At 46.0% G+C, this 21,221-nt stretch overlaps 1 protein-coding gene across 2 annotated transcripts in view; it reads left to right on the top strand.

Annotated features, from left to right (window-relative positions):
* Nucleotides 1-21,221, top strand: part of LOC138568674 (polyunsaturated fatty acid lipoxygenase ALOX15B-like) — a 245,032-nt gene that overhangs the window by 54,178 nt on the left and 169,633 nt on the right. For both annotated transcript variants that reach the window (XM_069646459.1, XM_069646458.1), the window contains exon 3: nucleotides 2,949-3,033. In XM_069646459.1, coding sequence (XP_069502560.1) covers nucleotides 2,949-3,033 — 85 coding nt within the window. The remainder of the gene's footprint in view (nucleotides 1-2,948; nucleotides 3,034-21,221) is intronic.

The raw sequence follows: 21,221 nt of genomic DNA, 5'->3' as shown, positions 1-21,221 counted from the left end.
AAGAGTAAAAGGCCCACCTGCATTAGAGTCGACTGAATAATTGTATAACCAAACCTCGGTCTTCTCAATTGTGAAATCCCAATGAGGAGAATCATTTTATTGTTGATATAAACAATCTATTGCTATTGAGAACCTCCCTCTCTTGGTTAAGTTTTAAGTGTGCACATTTTGGAAACCTCTGCCATTGATTTAGAAACGCCTTGTATGAAGATGGATAATAGGATAATGGATAAAAACAATTGAAGGTCTGTTTGTGTCCGGTCCTAGTGCACCATTTGGCACTTCTAGATTTAATGCCGCCCTGAAGTGTGGTTTTTTAAGTACAGGCATTGACTACATTGAGCATGCACCAGACTCAAGATGCTTTGTAACGCAGGTAAACTGTTCATCTCCCCACATTATGACCCTGATGCAACAAATTCTTTTGAAAATGACTGCGAAATTTATTAATGAAATGTTAATCATAAACCTTGTGAAATGAGGCCTATGATGCCTTTTGAAAAAATCAAGCTTGTGAGCTCAGCAAAAGGCAGCCATATTTTATGGCCAAATGCTATGGGGAAAATCCTTTAGTAAATGAGTCTGTCAATACTTTTGGATGGCTTCCTAGAGCATTGACCGCACAACAGTAACAAATCCCAGCCCAAAACCTGCAAACCTAAAACCTTTCTTTAGGAACACCACACCAGAGGTCATAGGTATACACACACAGGACAGATGGGTATGATCAATTTAAGGATCATGATATGAAATTATTACAGGAAACCTGGTAATGCACCTACATTGATCTTCCTCTAGACACACCAGAAATGTGAAACATACAACGGTAGGGTGTCCTGTGGCCTTGTGATAGCGGTTGGAAATACACATTTAAAGAATATAATTTAGCAGGGTGCAACCAACATATATTGACAGGCATTATGATAATGGGTGATTCATGTCCATCATGATAATTGATGTTTATGAACCTCCTGGGAGTTTACCCACTAATGAGATAATAATGCAGGTTTTAGGTTTGTCAAGAGAATTAATGTGGAATAATGAAGAGCTTATGGTGATAACAGAGGGTGATTGCACAATCCCTAAACTTTATGATCTCCACCAATGGTGATGCAATTAAATAAGGCAAACAATCGCCAAAATAAGTGGTGGTCACAATTCAATTAGCATGGTAAATGGAAGGGTCCCCGGTGACATTCTGGGTTGGCCTTAATGGGGGATGAATAACAAATCAGTATGATAAATGTTATATCTATAAATGGCACATTTTCTGATAAAGTTAATAATATGGACAATACTTTCAATAAATAGTCATGCTATTCTGGTATTAACGTGGATATACAAACAAATTTAGAAAACAAGAAAAACCTCAAATACAGGTGAGCTTATCAAAACATCAAATAGTACAGCGGGAAAGCAATGTAGGAAGAATTAATAGGTACTGAACCAAAGAACTAAAAGGCTCGGTACCGCATAGGCTCGCAGGCACTTCTGCAGAAATCATAGAATAGCTAATGTCTCTTCACGTCTCCTTTTGGTAAACCGACTAGTAAATGGATAAATGTCCAATAATGTGATGGGTACCATCTACTATGCGGAGGCGGAAAGGCAAAAGCAAGCATTACGCTGCATGAATCGTTGTATCATAAAAAAAGTCCATCAGTAGCACAGAGCGTGATTCCATGATACAGTAACTAAAACTAGTTATAAAAACTGCCTACATAACACTCCACGAGGACTATTCATTGGCAAAGAACATTAAAAGTTCTACAGTCAGCAACAAAAGGAATGTATAATTTTACATTGTAGAACATGTATTCAAAAATTGTTCGGTTCCTAATTGAGACTTATTGATGACCACGTCAATGATCTAATCTGAAAGCGCTCAAGCAATCTAGGTAAATCCTTAACCGTTTTCCTTCAGATTCTGTTGAAGAGTTGGCTGTCCCTGCCAACATCCTGTAAGGATAGGGCAGCCCATTACCAAAGTTGGAAATCAGATCATTACAAATTGAGCTTAGTTTCCATGACGACTGGTGATAGTCTATCCTCTCTCTTCCTCCCCTCCAACAAGCTCATGGGTGCTGCAGGATACTTATTCAATTTATTTGGCAACATTTCAAAAGAAATTGTGCCTTAGTGTGGGAAAATGATAACAAAAGATGCTTTGAATTATGCAAGACATTCCTTGAGTATCCATCTTTTTTAAAGACTAAAACTGCAGTATACAAAAATGTGTATTTCCAAGAAAGTCAAGTATGTCAGATTTGAGTAGCGTGATCTGATTTGCCAGCCAGGGAAGGGTAATTGGGCAGCCATATGAAGTGAAGATTTGGGTGTGGTAAGGCCGTGATGTTGGTAAACTGATAGTAAAAATAATCTAAATTCATCAGGGAAGTCAACTGTTCTGGTCTTTCCCAAAAGAAACCAGTGCTACAGTAGTTCATGGTCTGCACTTTCTTTGTAGTGAGTTTAAATGAAAGGAACAACAAAGATTTAGCCCACAAGGCTAGCCAAGGTGAAGTATCATCTATATAAGGAGGGCCACAAGGAAGATTGATCTGGAGAGTAACTATTTTAAGTGGCAAGTTAAAATGTAGCATTTTATGTAGTTAAACTTTAGCTGTACTAAGCAAACCCAATCCTTAGTGGTAGAAGAGCAACTATTCAGGTGGTGGGTGCGATCCATAGACAACCTTCAGTAAAGCTGTTTTTTTCCCTAGACCTGTCAATTTGGAAGCCCCCCAACACATGGCCCAATCAATAGTGCCATATCATTGTAATCATTAAAGATCTTTGGTGTTGGGATAGACCACTCGAGCTCTCTATGCATCACTGGCAAGGAAGGAATCTGGCAATATCCACTGGGATTAATAGTTTTATTAATATGTATTTTATGCTCTGGCTTTCTTTATTGTAAATATTGATATTCCCTTTTGTTTGAGCAGCTATGCTGAGTTCTGCAAGCAATGTTCACGTGGCACTACAAAAACAACGACAGAGTGATCTGGAACAGAGAAGAAAGGTCTACAGGTGAGGTGTCTTACAACGGGTTACCATTTTGTGTATTTTTATGTAGGGAAACGTACTCCAGGATCTAAGCTACAAAAACCAAAATCCTGGCAGTTGATTAGTCTCACTCCTACACCTACATTCATGGGGTACTATTGCCCATTGCAGTATGTTGATGACATCTTGCACAGCGTGGTGGCATTGTACATTTGGTGTATGCAGGGGCAGACTGTCAATCTAGGTTCGGGGTAAAATGTTTTGGTGCATTGGGTTGGTCTGGCTTGGTGTGCTCGTCTTTTATGTTGGAGTTCTGGGGAAACATTTAAGAAATGTGCAGCCAGAGCAGAGGGTGGGCACGATTCCAGAAGGTGCAGTGGGAGAAGACACAAGTGTGCTCTTCACCAACAAGCACCCAGCCATGCCCTTCACCCATTCTGTTATAAGTGATGGAGACCTAATTTACTGGTCTCTAGGACTTGCTCTCCGATCTTAACAGCTGGTTGGCAAAGGGATAAACCATGTGTATTTCTGATTTGCATGTGTAGATCCTTCTTTTCTACCTTTACACTCATTTGGGGGCGAGGCAGGGTGTCCTTTGTATGAGATTTACTGGTCAACTGAAACACCCTGCACTCCTTCAGTGAACAGTGTTCTTTTATAATTCTTAAGTGTGAGGTGAGACTATGGCGCATTATTGTGAATGGTCAACACAACGTCCTTCTTTCCTCTAATCTGAAATGGTTGAGCATAACATGGAACGTTATTACCAGGAAAATGAGGCGGACTTGTCAACTGGACATTACTAAATGCCAGGACTCATTGCACAAACACACAACTTTGGGCCTCATCACGAGTCTGACGGTAACCCTTAAATGCGGCGGTAGCGCTATTACTGCCGCATTTAAGGGTCCGCCAGATCATGGCTTTGGCGGATTTCCCTCCCAGCTCTGAGCTGGGGGGAAATCCGTGGCAAAATTGCAGATTTTCGGTGCAATTACCGCCGGCGTGAAATCCGCCGCCGGTAATAGCACGAATTTTATCCATTGGGCCCAATGGGGACTGCGGAATTCCCGAATGGGCCCAATGGTGAATGGGCAATAACCCTTCCACCAAACCCGTGATCCGGCGCTAATAGTTACCGCCCAACTCGTGATGAGGCCATCTGCAAAAGCTGTTATACGAAGGGATTTCTGAAACCAAGGAATGGCAAAGACCATTTTAACAGTTAGGTTTTTATGAATCCAATTTATTTTTTGCATACATATCCACCACTGCTGTACAGTGGAGTAACACAAGATGTGGGGCCCCCCCGTGAGCCATGCTGAGGGGGCCCCCAACTCAGCAACAAATCAAGGGTCGCGCCACACTCTGGGCCAGCCTAGATTATCACACTTGCGCAATACGCACAAACGTGCTGCTGAACGGATATGCCACACACTGCACTAGGAGAAAGATATACATATGTGTTTTAATATAACATACAGCGCACTGTCTGAGAAAAATTGGCTAAAAAGCCAGAGTGTTTGCAATTGTTTTGTAGGGTAACACCAATCCAATAGATGCAAGTCACCAACAGAGCACAGGAACATTAAAACTTTCCTATTAAAAATGCCATGTCACATTGAAAACATGTCCAACTGGCTGCACAAGGTAGACCAGTGGCGACATGTAATAACAATATAGTAAAGCTTGCCAGGCCACATTTAGACATATCTAGACTGGTTACACCAAAATGGCAGTCGAAGCAATAACACTCATCAAGAATAGAACACACATTCAAGCCTGTGTCTCTGTGGCCTCTAACAACACGCCCAAACTCTTTAAAATCTGAAAAGAACTGGTCATCCTGTTGAGGTCTTTACATCTCCTGTTCCCTCCCAGGCCCTCTGTATGGCTCTGTCATCTCACTGCTATGCTAAAACTCAGGACATCCTGTCCTCCATCTCCTCTTCCTCTTCCTCTCTCGGCCCCCTTTTGGCCATCTCTACCTCTCTTCCTCCTTTCTCCTCTTTCTCTCTGACAACACCTGACGAGGTTTCTAGACAATTCCAATCTATGAAAGTGTCATCCAAACGGGTGCTCTCCTGCTCCACCAGAACCATCAAGAACCATACTGACACCCTTGCTCCAGCCTTGACCAATTTCTGTAATCACGCTTTCCCCTCTCCTGTTAAGCACTCCCTTATGCAGCCACTCCTCAAGAAGCTTTCTGCCGAACTATCGCCCAATCTCCATCACCCCTTTCCTGGGCAAACTGTTGAAAAAGCTGGCCATCTCCCAGCTTACTCTCCACACGGAATCTGTTGGTTGTCTCCATGACCATCAGTCTGGCTTCAGTGCCAGAGACGCGGAAACTGCTGTCCTGAACACCTGTGAAGTTCTGCTCTCTAACCTTGATTCCAGCATTCCTTCTGTCCTAATCCTCCTTGATCTTCACTGTGCTTTCGACACGGTCAACCATGCCATCCTGATCAAACGACTCCATGAGAACCTGGGCATCACGGATCAGGCCCTTGAGTGGCTGACCTCCTACCTATTGGACTGCCCCTCCCAGGTCCAACTTGGTCCCTTTCTCCCCGCTCCATCCTCTCACTCTGGTTTTACACCTCTATGTGGCCCCTTTGACCTACCTAATCTCTACATTCTCCTCTAACTTTCAGTGTTATGTGGATGACACTCCGCTTTCCTTCAGGCTCCCCTCGGACTCCTCTCCTCTCGCTCATTGCCAAATGTCTATCCGTTATTCAGGATTGGTGTGCCTCCAACTATCTCTGCCTTAATGTCAGTAAGCTGGAGATCCTTCTCATTTGGACTCCTGCCCCTGCTTTCCTCTCACTATGCCCGCCCGCCTTGGGCCCTCTTCCTTCGCCTTCCTGTGAGGCAAACAACACTGGTGTCATCTTTGACTCCACTCTCTTTCTCTCCTCACATCTCAGACGTTGCCAAGAAGTCCCACTACCAGCTTCTCCTCCTCAAAGGGACTTTTCGATTTCTCACTTTCCCCCAGAAGCTCACTGTCTGCAGAGCCCTGGTTCTCTCTAGACTGGACTACTGCAACAGCCTCTTTCTCAATCTGCCTTCCTCTACTATCCAGCCCCTGCAACTAATCCAGAAAAGGACTGCAAGACTTATCCTTGGCCTCAAGCACAGGCATCGTATCTCTCCAGCCCTGAAATCTCTCCACTGGCTCCCAGTTGCTGCAAGTATCAAGTTCAAGACCCTTTGCATTGTCCACAAGGCTTTCTGGGCCCGGGCCCGCACTACATCCAACACTCTCTTCCAAAATATCTTTCTTCTCAAGCCCTTCGCTCAGCTACCTACAACTCTCTAAGGGTTAGACGCTTCTCCAGGAAGAGAGTGGGGGGTAGATCTCTCCTCTACAGGTGCCTCCCTCTGTAATAGCCTCCCTGCCCCTCTCAAGCTTTAGCAGACCACCTGAAGTTCTGGAAGCAGCTCAAAACTTTCCTCTTCTCCTCTGCTTTCTCTCTCTCCCTCCCCTGCTGGCCTACCTGACCTACCTGTCTGCTGTACCGACTGGTTGCTTGGCTACCCTCAGAGTCTCACTGAGCCAAGACTCTTTCTTGATCAGTCACCCTTGCACTGCCTCTGGTCCTACCATGCACTTAGGGGCTGTAACTGTAACCCTACAGTCCCTGGTTCTCCTTGCACTACCCAGAGCTGTGCTGCCCTGACAGCACTTACTCAGAGCATTGCTGTCCTGTTTTTCCCCTCTCCTGCACGATCTGAATGACACAAGGCCTAGTAAGATCGTTTGTCTTGTCCTCCCTCTATCTTCCATCCCTTGTCTTGTCGCGCCTAGAAACACTTGTGTGCAGGTACGTTATAAATGATTGTGATCATATCATTTGATCACAGATGCACAGAAAAATATACAATGCTGCATTAAGAAACGGCTGACTGGCAGCACCCAAATGGCAGTCTAGCCAGGTAATTCACTTAGCAGGACTGCTTTATCATAAATGCCCCATTAAAAAAAAGTCATACCAAACTGAGGAATGACTAGACTGGCTGCACCAAAATGCCTCTCTAGCCACTAATACCACATATCATGCCTGCTTATCCTGGACATGGACAGCCATTATAATTTGTTGTATAATCCTACTCCCCCCCCGCTCATCCCCTCTCCCTCCCACCCCAACCTCCAAAATCAGCTCCTTGGCCCAGAATTACCTCCACTTCCCTCTTCCTTGCCCCAGAGCTTACAGTTGAGGCTCCTTGCCTCATAGGTAAGTACTGGGATGAGGAAGAGTGGGACTAGGAGTAATGAAGATTACAGGTAGCTAAATCAAGCATTACTTCCATGTAACTCTACCTCATCCCAGTACTTGTGTATGAGGCAGAGTGCCTTATACACAAGTACTGTCTCATACACACTGGGACGAGGAAGAATAGGGCTAGGAGTAATTAAGATTACCAATAAGTAATCCAGGCATTAAACACAAGTATTGGTGCAACACCATTGAGTTGACTGGGATTCAGCACTCCCCTTCCCCCCTGAAATGTTGGGCTATGTTGACCAGACCTGGCTGACCTTCAGAGCAGTTGCTAGACAGAAAAGGAGACAGATGTTAAACGGCACCTGGGTTTCTCTGTTAACAAGAACCCACCAATTACTAACATAAAGCAATTCACTGTTAGTACCTGCATTCACATGCCAAATTTTTTAGGCAATTGAAATCGTGATGTGGGTTTAATACTTGCATGCCAGGGGAGTGATTGGAAGGGTAGAGAGGGAACAGGAGACCACTCATTCTCACAACAGTCCATAAGTGGGTGCTTTAAACCTTAAAGGAGAGAGTTAACTGCTTGTAACATTGAAGCTGCACTAGAATAGTCTCATAAAAATGCATAAAGAAATTAGATGACCCAAACAAATAAATTTGCCCCCCCCCCACCGGCCATGAAGTTGGCACCCCTTCCAACATTTGAAGGGTTAGTCACCGAAATGTAGGTTTTGTTTTGCCCCTGAACGCAAGCACACACACCATTCACCATATACACACACGCACACCCAGCCATCCATACATTTAAGTGTGCATTCTTTCACCATACTGGCACACCTTGGCAGCCATCCATAAAATTACGTGTGCACCCTTTCACCATGCAGGCACACAACCAGGCTCCCACCCATACATTTAAGTGCGCACCCTATCACCATACACTCGCACAGGCAGCCACCTATACATTTAAGTGTGAACCCTTTCAACATACACTCACACACGCACACATCATGGGGTTGAGGGGAGTCCTAACACTTAAAAAAGAAATTGGGCCTCATTACAACTATGCCGACTCTAAACAGTGCTGGTAAACTCACTGGCACTGTTGTTTCGGGCCGGCATATTACAGCTCTGCGGGCGGTTGCCGGTGCTTCTATGGTCCCCATTCCCATAGAGTCTGATAGGACTTTATGGAAATGGGCATTTACCATTTGGCGGCGCCTGACTTCCCAGACCGCCGGGGTTGTAATCCGGGAAGTTGGGCGTGGTAAATCATTACGGGTCTGGCGGCAACCTGCTGGTAGCAATGGCACAGTTGCCGCCAAACCCGTAATGAGGCCCATCATTTCTTTTTGAAGTCACACTGACTTCATAAAGAAATTATTTCTGTTACAGAAATTTCTTTATAAATGCAGAGGGAATTCAAAAAGAAAAAAAAGATTTTTCTACACGTGGGGGCCCCTCCCAGGACATGTGCTGGTGGCCCGCACCGCGTGGGCTGCGGGGCCCCTGTTACGGCAGTGCTGCCGTAGATTGTGGTGAAACAAAATTACCACTCCCGATTCTGGTAGATTGGTGAAAAATGTATTCATAAAAAGCAATAACAAAAGCAAAACCAATAGCAGCAAGAGACTTTGGCACAAGTGAGCACCCCCTCCCTCCGTGCACCGTTTTTTTATACTGAAAGGAACACATGCGTTTCAATGGATAGGGTGGACCGGATAGGGCAAGGATTCGTACTGCAACATTTTTATATGCAGGGAACATGCCCCACTATACAGACCTTTGATAGCAGTTGCGTTCTTTCATGTTAGTGTTATCAGAGAGGACAGCATAACTTAATACATTAAGTGAAGGTGAAATATACTCCTCAAAGATTCCCACATGCTCTGATGCATGCGAGAACTTATGTCCTAAGAAAGCGGGAGCCTGAAACACACTCAACATATGCCAAAAGGATACACGTCAGATACAAGAGATGTGAAGTCTAGCATTCCTACATGCTAGGCGAAGAGCCTCCATTGCAAAGACATGCACAGTAAAGTCTCGACACGCACAAGCAAGAAACAGTAGTTTAAACATGGCAGTTTGCAGTATCTGCTCAACGTTATAATGCAGTAATATGCAAGGAAAGTACATACAATTCACAATCTCAAACTTTCTCCCACAGTCCCCTCCTATGAGACCTTCACTCCCGTCTCATTACAAAAAACTCTAGGGAAACAAACCTGACACCCTGGCATATCATATAAAATTGTGTTCAGTAGCATGACAAAGCATCTGGGCACTTTGAAAAACTTCAGAACAGGTGTTGAATAGCAGATATTAAAGACTTATAAACCATCGTCCGACAGGACAAATTTAGGATTATAACTAGTGCTATAAGTAAAATCTAACCAATAGATGTTGACAGGTGTCCCAATAGATGCGCAATCCAAGACCCAATGGTCCAGGAAGCCTCCGGCCTATTCTGGAGCCTTACAGTGTGGCGAATGTGAGTGACGCTGTCAGCAATATTGCTGAAGAAACTTGGTATAAAGGTAGATCTCATTCTTCATGATTGCACAGGTGCCTCCTTGTGAGGCCAGAACAATGTCTAGAGCCATACGATTCTGGAGCACCGTGGTTCGGATGGCTACATGTTTGCTAAATTTATTTTTTATTTTATTTGTTCATAAAGCATGCAGCAGCCCATGGGCATCATGGCGGAATCTTAGGCACATGTTACATGGCAATAGAGGAATCTAGGCATATACACCGTTATCATTAGAATGAGCATGAGAGAGTACACCATACATATTGCTCTTACTTGAATAGCCATGTTTTGAGTGCTTTGCAGAAGGCTCCGTGGGAGGGTTCTGCTCTGAGTGATGGGGCCAGGGGGTTCCAATGTTTGGCCGCTATAAAGGGGAAGCTAGCTCCATCTGCTTTGGTGTGTTTGACTAATAGAGGACACAGTGGCATTTGCAATATCCCCCACAAACTGTGGCATTTTGGTTGGACGTTCTCTATTTATCTTTATCTCAAGAGCTGGCATCCACCACCGCAACACAGATTTCCCAGTCGGCGTTTTCCCTAAAATGGGACTGGGTTGGAAAGGTGGAAGTATGATGTACTGCGGGCAGAATATAGCCCATGTAACAACTCCCTCCCCATCTGATCGGTCGCCAGGGTTAAGCTTTGTCCCCACAGATAAAGTAAGATCCTGTATATGCAGCTTACCCAGATTGGGAGAATGAGAAATTACGTTCATGGGCAAATGTAACTTTATTGATCACTACACTGGAATCCGTGGACAGGTAATGATGGAATTTGATAATTCCTATGACCAAAGGTCCAGAATTATTGTAACCTATGAAGCCAGTTGCTGGGGGGGAAGGTGGAGTGCTGCTGGTTTAGCGCATACTTGATCCGGGGTGGGAAAATTCAGAGGATGGGTACAACCCAAGTGGAAATGTGCATCCCTTCAGGATCCTGGGCCTTGGGACTGAGTTACCAACTTGATATCTAAACATACGGTCCCTTACTGAAAGGGGATGGGTGCAATAGGAAACCTGGAGGCTAAACCATATGGCAAATGGGTGCAAACCCAGCCATCAGTAAGATACAAAATGCAGGCATATTGCCAGGAGAGGTGCAAGTAAGTGTTTTTACTGTGAATCCAGGGATGTGCAGAAGGACCATTTTCATGACGGGTGGTGCGGAAACTATCAGTCATAGTGAAGCAATAATATATACATATTCTGACAATGACTACAATGACAGAAATGTTGCCCAACATAAAGTTGAGGAAAGCCAGCTGCATTTCATGACTGAGTAGAGGCTACTGCTGTTGAACCCGCACCTGCAAGTTTTAGCCCCTACTTGCATCATCCGTTGATCATCCTGTTGGTTATAATTACCCTCATATGTGGATGGCTCTGGTAACTGGTATATTTGTAGTGTGGACTTTTGGGTGGAACTTTTGATAATACAATGTCTCTGCCCACTACCTGAGTCTTGGAACTTTTGAACATTGCTATACACTTTGCTGCAGTCGTCCCACCAGTACAACACTTCATGACTTGCAAACAAAAGCCGATTTTGTTAACCAAAGCAGGTAGCATAAGGTAACGTGCAAAAAAAGTCTCGGACCAAACTTCCAGTTCAACATTTATAGGCTCTCTGAAGATGCAGGTAGCTTTGTGAGGTCCAAAGGGGTCAGATACCGAAGATGGTGCACCAATAGTGGGGTCTGAATCGGGGGTGTTTCTTCTGGAAGTTCAAACACCTGACGAAGCCACAGCAATAGATTGCTGCACAGACCTGGCTGTGTAGAAGAGATTCATAAGCTGCAGATCCTGGTTCAGCATGTAAACCAACTGCTCGAGGGCCATGCACACCAACATCAGATGTCCTGGCGGGTGGTGTCGGTGGTCACGGTGTAACTGGAGTCAAGCTGAGGAAGATCGGTCATCACCAAGGTGATGCCATCTGATGGGGAGGCGACTTTGCACCAATGTGCTGCATGGATCCAGGCTGGGATCCCCATGCATTTGATGGCAGAATTTGTAGTTAGAAGAATCTGGAATGGTCCATGCCACCTGCCACACATAATTCTGCTGGTGGACCTTCACCAGGACCCAGTGTCAAGGCTGTAGAGGATGGCAAGGTTCAGTATCCGGTTCGGGCAGAGCTTTACGTACTTATGCATGAAGGGATCGGACTGTTTCAATCGACATGAAACAATATTCAATCGAGGTATCGTCCTCTAATGACAGACTTTGCATTTGGGGAACTGCTGGGGTGCAGTGCCCCTTTTCATAGGGTGACCAGTAAGGATTTCATTAGCGGACAGTTTGTATTAGGCTGAGAATTATTTTGCATGGCAAACTGAACCAGAGGCAAGTCTTGGGGCCATTTCAACCCTGTCTCTTTACACACTTTCGACAGCCTCAACGTAAATTCCCTGTCTGGCATTCTACATATGGGTTATAGCGCAGGGGTTAAGAGCAATAAACTGAGCTATTCCTAGAGCTTTGCACACTTCGAATAACCTGAACTGTAGAATGGGTACCCCATTCGCTATCGGGGCAAATCAAACCGAGGTTTAAACGCTAACAACTTCCAAGCCACTGTGACAGTCTTCTTTTCTATGGGGGGGGATATCCCTCCACCCATCTAGAAAGTACCTCCACAAGGACTAAACCATAAACATAGGTCATGCAAGCAGGAGGCTCTATGAAGTCTGAGCGTCTAAAAATTGAACTTCCAGTACAGGGTGTGCAGACTTCTTCATAGGCCACGCTCTCCCAACATTGTATGTTAGGCATATGGGTAAGAAAGAGGTGGAACACCAAGCAAATGCAGGACATGATGTGGACATGAAGTTGGAGGAAGGACAGGAGATGAAGCAGGAGCAGTAGCAGCCATAAGAGAAAGAGGCTGACGCTGGTTGCTATGGATTGGAGAAATTAAATGGTACTAAAATGCTGCTGCCCCAAAACTTTCTGCCCCTTCTAGATATGGCAGCCCTGGGGGGGTGGAGGAATGATGCAGCAGAGGAGTGTACAGTTGTGTGTAAGAACTGAAGGAAGAGTGAAGCATGGCTAGAACACTGAATTATGCATTGAGCCCAACTGGAATGTACACGTACATTGGGTGTTCCAAATAAGAGATGCTTCCGACCCAAGTGGCATCCATCGCCTCCTCTTCACAGTGACCTCTGGTCGTGTGTATGAAGCATCTGTTAGCATATCTACAGGTGCAGATTGTTCCCCACCACAATGCAGAGCATGGCCATATGAGAAAAAGGTCCAATCACATCTGAATATTCACTAAAATACTTGTTAGCTTGGTTGATTGTGTATCGCACTGAGATTGAAAGGTTAGGGTGTACTGTGAGGGGTCAAATGAAAGCCGGACACAAAGTTGTCATGTTTTTGGTTAGACATTCATTAAATAAAAATGGGTTGGGAAAACGCCCCTCTGGCCCTATTCTAAAGCTGATCTTCCCTACCTAGAAACCAAAAACTAAGGATCTGTCCGTTTCAGGATGTCAGTAGCTGAAAAGCCGTCCTTGTGTCCAAAACGTCCTATCCTGACAATCTAAAAACAGCAAAGGGTGCAAGGAAATGTCTTTACTTGATGTTGGCGAGTGTTCAAAACCAAGAAGTATAAGAATTACTCCAACAAAAAGGTTCTCCAAGGTAAGAATCTTGGATACGGAGGGTGGTCCCCTTCCCCTGGATTCTTAAATAGGATGGCAAAAATGTCTGAACACTTCCTTTGTGTCTTCACTGGACTTGCAACGTTTTTGTTTAAACAATAAGTTCTGTAACATTCTTACTGCAGTATTTCCTGCAACTTTGCAGATCGCCTGGTATACTCTTCTGCCAGGAATCTTGATACAATTTCAGCTGCCTGCAGTACTCACCTGCCAGGATTTATCTTGTGCATTTCAGTTTTTGGCTACACCAAAATAGCATATACTGTGAGGTGCTTGGTCTATGGTAACAGTTGCTCAAACCTTCCCCCACCCCACACTGGCATTTCATGCATCTATACTTGATTGGGGTTTGCCTTTGTACTTTGCCTTGTCTGCATTCAAACAAACTCCGTCCCTTCTGCCTGGCAAGCATTTTTTCGCGTCCTGTATCTTCAGCATTCTCTGTATTACCACACCTACCCGTGTACCGCACATCGTGAGCCTCAGCATGGGATTCAAAGTATTCTCCTGCACTGCTCGATTCAATAGTGCGGTTGCCCTAATGTCCCGCAGACTGAAGACACGACCTGAAGATCTGGAAAAACTTGCCTGCATGTTGTACTTCTCGCTCCTGTCAGTTTGCACAAACTCCCTCATCTTCCTCCTCGTCTCAGTACCTGAGTGTTTATAGGTGTTGGAGTCCATGGATGTCTTTGGACTTTACTCTGAGGTTTCATATGAAGACACATTAGAAACAAAAAATGTTGTGTGCATTGTGGGTGTTTGGGTCAAGTGGGGGTCTGACCAGAGTGTTGTAAAGAAGGGGTTTCTTGGCTTACTTTATAAGGGGGAACCGTTGGATAACAATGGGCCATTAAGGTCCTGGGTGTCAGTTTTCCTCGTGGGAATGGGGAATTAATTGGATGAAACACAGAAGTCATGACATCTCCCCAGTAGATGTCTACTCCCATGTACTCCTCCTGCATATCGCCACCCACAGGGTCAGGTAGCGGCTACAGCCCCATGCCACATGGGAGGAGTTTACCGCCGGGAAAACGGGGATGAGTTCATTGGATTCATCACAGTACCTGCATATGGTGGCAGCTGACGATATCGCCTGTTCCAGCGTGCAAGAACACATTGTATGCATTTCAGTGCAGTGGTTACCTGGTGGGATTTGGTGGACAGTGCAGTCCAAGATGCTCTAGATACAATGAAAGTAACGAACAGCGGCTGTGTGATGAAATTGGCAGGAAGTAGCTGCAAATTTGTGAAGCTTTCCATATTATTAGACTAGCGCCCCACACCGACTCCATGACGGCTTCTATTACCCATCTTTCAACACATGACTCCTCAGATCCTATGATATAGCACCCTCCATAATCTCTCAGCCCTTACATTGGATACTGTGAGAAACCTGAAGGTGCTCTCATTTCTACTCCCCAGGGATCTTCTGTTCTGGTGGCCAGGGAAGGGCCATCACTTTTGGATCCCGACCCTGGGGGTGGACAAGCAAGGGAGGATCACCTGGGTAGAGGGTCCTTGGGGATTGGAGAGAGGGTGCCTAAAGGCGAAACAGTGCCCCCCCTCTTTCCTAGTACTAACCTACCATCCCCTCCCTTAGCCTTTATGGGCTATTGCCAGTTCCAGTCCATTATCCCCTATGACTTTCCATTAAGTACTGAGAAGAGGAAACTAGCAGTAATGCAGATTTCCTATTGCAAGTACCACTCAGGTAATGTGACAAGAGAGGTCAGGCATGTCACACTAATAGACCAGACCAAGGTCAGACAATTGGAATACTTTGTTTCACCTGCAACCCATTGCGAATGGACAAAGTAAAAAAGCTGGAAGTCAAGTGTCAAGAGGTATGAAAGGTATTAGAAATACAGGTGGAGCTAAATGAGGAGACCAGGAAGTGGGCGTGCAGAGGTGGGGAGAAGCTGAAATGCTGCCGAGAATCCCGGGAGTCCTGCCGAGTGGAACAAACAGGAGCGGGAGCCCTGTGTGAGGGAAAGCAGAGAGCAGTGTCGGGGTAATTTCCCAGGGGCCAGCAGGGCTGTCAGCGGACCTGTGGGGTTGGGGAAGGCCCCAACTCCTCCCGCGTCCAACAGAGTATGAGGCACACACAAGAGCAAAGAGTTACTGCTGTTTATTATATTAAAAACAGGCAGGGACGGGCTCAGAGGTCATAGGCATCCGAGAGACCTCTCGATCACGGTGGCTCGCAGACCCTTTTTCTAGCTGTATGACGCGGCATGTGCGTCACCTAGGAAGAATGGCCCCAAAACCTAATGCCATCTTGGGTTGGCTCCCCGAGTGGTAGGGTCAGTATAGGTACATATAGGAAAGCCTGTTAGTGGTGGAGGAAGGGTCAGGTGGTACGCTTGGGCCATCCCTAATAATTGTTACACAAGTTGTTACAAGGGGACAATTAGTGATTGCTAAACTATAATGGCGTCAGTGGTGGGCCCCTCGTATTTTGATTGGTTCACTCTTAAACCCCCAAGCCTGGGACCATCGTTGTTCCCAGCTTGCGATGTACCTGATGCTGGCAACAAAGTATGACTGTCAGTGGTGGACAATGGACAGGTCCGACTATTAGATGGTGTGCATGTCTTTCCCATCGCGTTCGGTGTCCAATTTGTAACTGCATTGTTGCAGTCTGTCCCAGACGTGAGACCCCAGCACTTCTCTGGCCCATGGGGCTTGTTATCGTATCAGGTCGGCCTGGTCACATGTTGTGAGACCATGGCTGGAGCAGAATTTTGAGCATTTGATTTGTATTTCGGCTCTGGGAGCGTTTGGCAGTGGCAGGTGTAACCTTGGCACGGGGAGCGCGGCATGTAGATTGCAACATTGCGGCCTTGGCTGTCGGGGCTCGTTCTGCATGGTCAGCACCTTGCAGCTTTGTCAGAGATGCTCTGGTCTGGGGACTCTTGCTTTGCGGCCTACCTTGGCCTGGCGTATTGGTGGCGGTACATGCCCCATAATATGTGGGTCGTGAGGGGAGACAGATTCATATGCATTAGTACATATATAGGGTTACATCTTCACAGTTGTAGTAGCGAGGAAGCGTCTGCAAGCATGTACACGAGCTCTCCTGGTGTCTTACGTTTCTGCTGTGCTGTAGGTGGCCTATGTGAAACATAACGATGCATGTGTGGGTGTAAGTGGTCCTCTATGTCATAGCACTGAGTGTGTTCTTCATTTGGATTGGTGTGTGGGTGTCCAAGGTGCTTGGTGGCATGTGTGTTCTTACCCGTTGGCTGTCACGGCATCTCTAATGATGGCGGTATTTTGTGGTTACTGTCTAATCAAGTTGATCCATATGGTCGATGTCCGTTCCACCTGAGGTTCCCGCAAGTGGTTTGACAGGCAGGTTTCTTAGATGTGTGGGGCGTGGCCACAGTGGATCTTGACCTCTGGGGCGGCCATGAGCAGGTCGAAGTTCTCTTGCGGTGGGTGCTTGGGCCGTGACGTCCTAGGCCATGGTCTGGACGAGAATCAGGGGAAGGGATCTTCCCATTTTCCGTCTTCAGCAGGATTTGCAGAGCAGTGGAGGTGGAGCCGAGGCCGGCATCCCTGGAATTAAGCAGTTGGCAAACAGGCGAGTTGCTTTTCCACGGAAGAAGAGAAGCAACTGAGTGGAGCACAGTAACCTATTAAGGCTCTGGAAGCGCTTTGGGACTCCGGGTGATCCAAATGGCTGTTAAGTCTGTATAAAGTGAACATGGCATTATTGAATGCCGAACACTGTGAAAGGGGCTGGTAAGCCCCTATGAAGTGAAACATTTTATTTGTGAAAAACTAACTCTGCTAAAGGGTCTGTTGAACCTGTACCAAGTGAAACTAAAATCACATGATTTCTACATGTATCATGTTCTAATGTACTATGAACAATGGCATTGGGGAAACTTATGGTTGCGTGATCTCTAATGGGTGGACCTTGTGGTCTGTTAACTGCTCCTAGACCAGGAAGTTTCCGAGTGCAGGTATTTTTAAATGTTCAGATTGAAAGCACAAAAGACATGTGGTTGCAGGTTGTGTGACCTGTGATGGGTGGTCTGTGTGTTCTCATAAATGCGCCTCGACCAATAACCACTAAAATTGGAAAGCAGCAAAGAGTAGTGATTCCTTGGTGAAGATAACAGAAAGAAGGGTCAAGTGGACCTGATTCTTTTGTGAAGCAGAGGAGAACAAGTCAATGGCTGAAGTTGATCTTAGGGAAGGGAGCTCCAAGATCAGTGTTACCTGAACTTTATTGCTTTCGTCTTGTGGAAGGGAAACCCAAAACCACTGAATTGTGTGAATTTTATTGCCTTTATCTTGGGAAGGGAGTCCTAAGACTACTGAGTGGTATGAACTTTGTTGCCTCGGAGACCAACAAATTATGTGAAGGTTCATATTTATGAATCTAACCTTTACTCTAATAACCAAATGTGGAACTTTTACTTTGGAACACTTATAATGTAACGCTCACCTGATTCCCGTAGAGGCGCCGGTCTTGACTGGGCGTATACCGTATCTTCAAAGGTGATGTGTAACACACGGCTGGCTCTTTGGGCTGGACCTCTGTGCACTGTATGTCTGACTCGAAGGGTAAGATGTCTGCAGATAGAAAATATGGGATTAAGGAACTGGGTTATTGAATGTCTCTCTCTTCTTCCCTTTCTCTTCTCCTGTAGAACCCCAAAGGTTAACGCTCTCACCTTAGGTAAGTGAACGCCGTGCTCTCCATCTGCCTCGGGGCAGGGTGCTGTAACCAGTTTCTTCACTGGATAAGGGGAGCAGGCCTCTTGACTTCAGAGGACTGCTGTCCGTCGTTTACTGCACGAACGGTAAGTTTCGAGTAATTCTAATGTCTTTAAAGTCTTTAGTAATGATGTTTCTTGTTTTGCAGGGTTCCGGCGATGGCGGATGACGGGCTGAAGTGAGTTGAAGATGGAGCCCGTGTGATGAATAGAAGCGCCTGGAAGCACGTAAGTAAGCGCTTGTTGCCTGCTTCACGATGCGCTCTATCTGTCTTTTTATTTTGCAGGTACAAGTTCGGAGCGGCTGCAGGGTGCCGGAATACCCACTGGGTTAGATGTGGAAAGGAGTAATGGCACGTGAGTATTAAAGTTCCCCAATGTCTTTAAACGCACCTTGTTTTGTCTTTCAGATGCGGGATGCAGCGCCGAAGGCCTGCGGAGCGTGCGAAGAGTTGGTAAGCTTTTGTCTTTCAGATGCCGGAATGCAGTGTGAAGACCTCCGGAGCGCACGAAGAGTAGGTAAGCCTTTGTCTTTCAGATGCCGGAATGCAGCGCGAGGCGTTGGTGACAGCCGATGGACCAGGTAAGTGAAGAGCTGTCACTGAAGACCGTAATGCTAACCTGTTCTTTCTTGTCTTTATAGGTGTTGCTGAAGACTGGATTCAGGATGGTAAGCCTTTTTCCTTAGGCCCAGGATCAGATGCAGAAGACACGATGAGCGTTCTGCTGCAGAGGATGCAGAATAACGCAAAGCAAGATTCATCCATCGGGTGTGGTTTAAATAGCCTCCTGTAGTGCTTAGGTGTCTCCTTCCACTGCCACGCCTAGGTAAGAAAAGAGTTCCTGCTTTCCAGAAGAGTTCCAGTGTTCTGAATCTAGGGAGTGGCTCCTGCCCCACCCAACAGGAAAAGTAGTTCCAAACAGAAGAAGATCAGAGGCTCAACTGGCAGGCAAGTAAGCAGCATGGTCTGCTGCAGGTAAGTCCACCCAAGCATTATGAGCCCGGCGCTTCCACCGCTGGGACTGGGCATATTTATGAGCCTGGTGCCACTGGCGCCAGGACTGGGTCCAAAAGGTCCCAATTGGGACTGGTTGGCACTCGGAACCTGGGTTATGGATCTGCTTCCAAGGGAGTTGGGAAAACCCTGACCTTTTGGAAGCAGAGATCATGACAGTACCCCCCCTCAAGGCCCCTCCCAAACCGGGCTTCTCCGGGGGTTTTGGCTTGTCAGGAAATGTTCGGTGAAATCTTTTGATTAGGCGAGGAGCGTGGACATATTCAGCAGGTTCCCAGGACCTCTCTTGGGGGCCGTAGCCTTTCCAGTCAATTAGGTAAAATAGTTTAGATTTGGAGATCTTGGAGTCCAGAATGCTTTTGACTTCAAACTCGATTTCTCCATCAACTAGGATAGGTTTCGGAGATTTAGTTAGTCGGGTTTGAGGTTGCACGGGTTTTAATAGAGAGACGTGGAAGACCGGATGTATCTTCATGTGCGGGGGCAAGTCCAACTTGACCGCTACTGGGTTTACTATGGTAGTGATGGAATAGGGACCAAGGTATCTTGGGTTGAATGTGCGTGGCCCTTTTAGAGGTAGATATTTGGTGGATAACCAGACTTGATCCCCTACTTGATATTGAGGGGCTTCCTTCCGATGTTGATCTGCTCCTTTCTTGTATTGTTCTTTAGCCCTTTGAAGGTGAGAAACAGCTTCCTTAAAGGCTTGGGTGATTGTAGAATGCAGGTAGTCTACTGCTGGTGTTTCAAGATCTTGGAGGGGATCCAACTCCGAGGTTCGAGGGTGACTGCCGTACAAAAGAAAAAACGGGGTTTTCCCAGTTCCCGAATGGACAGAGTTATTGTAGGCATATTCGGCTATCCAAAGGATGTCTTTCCAAGTTTTTTCAGTTTGTTGCAGCATGCAGCGTAAATACTGTTCCAGAGTTTGATTGGTCCTCTCGGTTTGTCCGTCGGTCTGAGGGTGGTGACTGGTCGATAGTCTCACATCAATTTGAGCCGACCGACAGCAACTTCGCCAAAAATGAGAAATAAATTGACTACCTCGATCCGAAATTAGAACCGAAGGAAAACCGTGCAGTCGGACGATGTTTTCGAGAAATTCTCGGGCCAGAGTTGCTGCTGTTGGCAAGCCTTTGAGCGGAATGAAATGCGCCATCTTGGAGAATAAGTCCACGATTACTAGAATCGTATTGTATCCGGAGCATGGAGGTAGATCGGTGATGAAGTCCATAGAAAGCGTATGCCAAGGGCGAGGTGGGATGTCAATAGGGCGTAAGAGGCCTGCTGGTCTTTCCTTTTGACTCTTGTTTTGGGCGCATACTCCACAGGACAGTATAAAGTCTCTGATATCTTTTTTCCAAGACGGCCACCAGAAGTAGCGCTTGATCTTTTCTGAGGTCTTGGCCATACCGGAATGTCCTTCCATTAAAGAATCGTGATAACAAGAGATTACTTTTTTCTGTAAATCTGTGCTGGGTAGGTATAATCGTTCTTGGAAATACAATAGGTTGTCCTTTACTGCAAAGTCCTTTCCCTGCAGATGCCAATTCTGTATGTCTGCTGGAGTTACAAGTTGCCTGGCTTTATCCTTAACTTCCTCTATGGATTCTGTGGCGATTACACCCAGAATTCTTTGTTCGGGAATGATTGGTACAGGTTTAGGGTTGATCAAGTGTTCTTCCACTCCCATCCGAGAAAGGGCATCAGCTTTACCGTTCTTTGTACCAGGTCGATAGGTAATTATGAAGTCAAACTCGGCAAAGAATAATGCCCAACGGAGTTGTCTAGAGGATTGGGCTTTTGCGGTTTTCAAATATTGCAGGTTTCGGTGATCCGTAATCACAGTAACGGTGTGTCGGGCCCCCAGCAGATAATGCCGCCAAGCCTTAAAGGCAGACTTGATATCCAGAAGTTCCTTGTCAGTAATCGTGTAATTGATTTCAGGAGGCGAGAATTTGCGGGACCAAAATGCCACAGGATGCAACTGATTGGTTACCGGGTCCTTTTG

The sequence above is a fragment of the Ambystoma mexicanum genome, chromosome 1p (genome assembly GCF_040938575.1).
Source record: "Ambystoma mexicanum isolate Mex_15411 chromosome 1p, UKY_AmexF1_1, whole genome shotgun sequence".
Taxonomy (NCBI): domain Eukaryota; kingdom Metazoa; phylum Chordata; class Amphibia; order Caudata; family Ambystomatidae; genus Ambystoma; species Ambystoma mexicanum.
The sequence above is the reverse complement of the archived record's forward strand: the minus strand, read 5'-3'. Positions and strand labels throughout refer to the sequence as shown.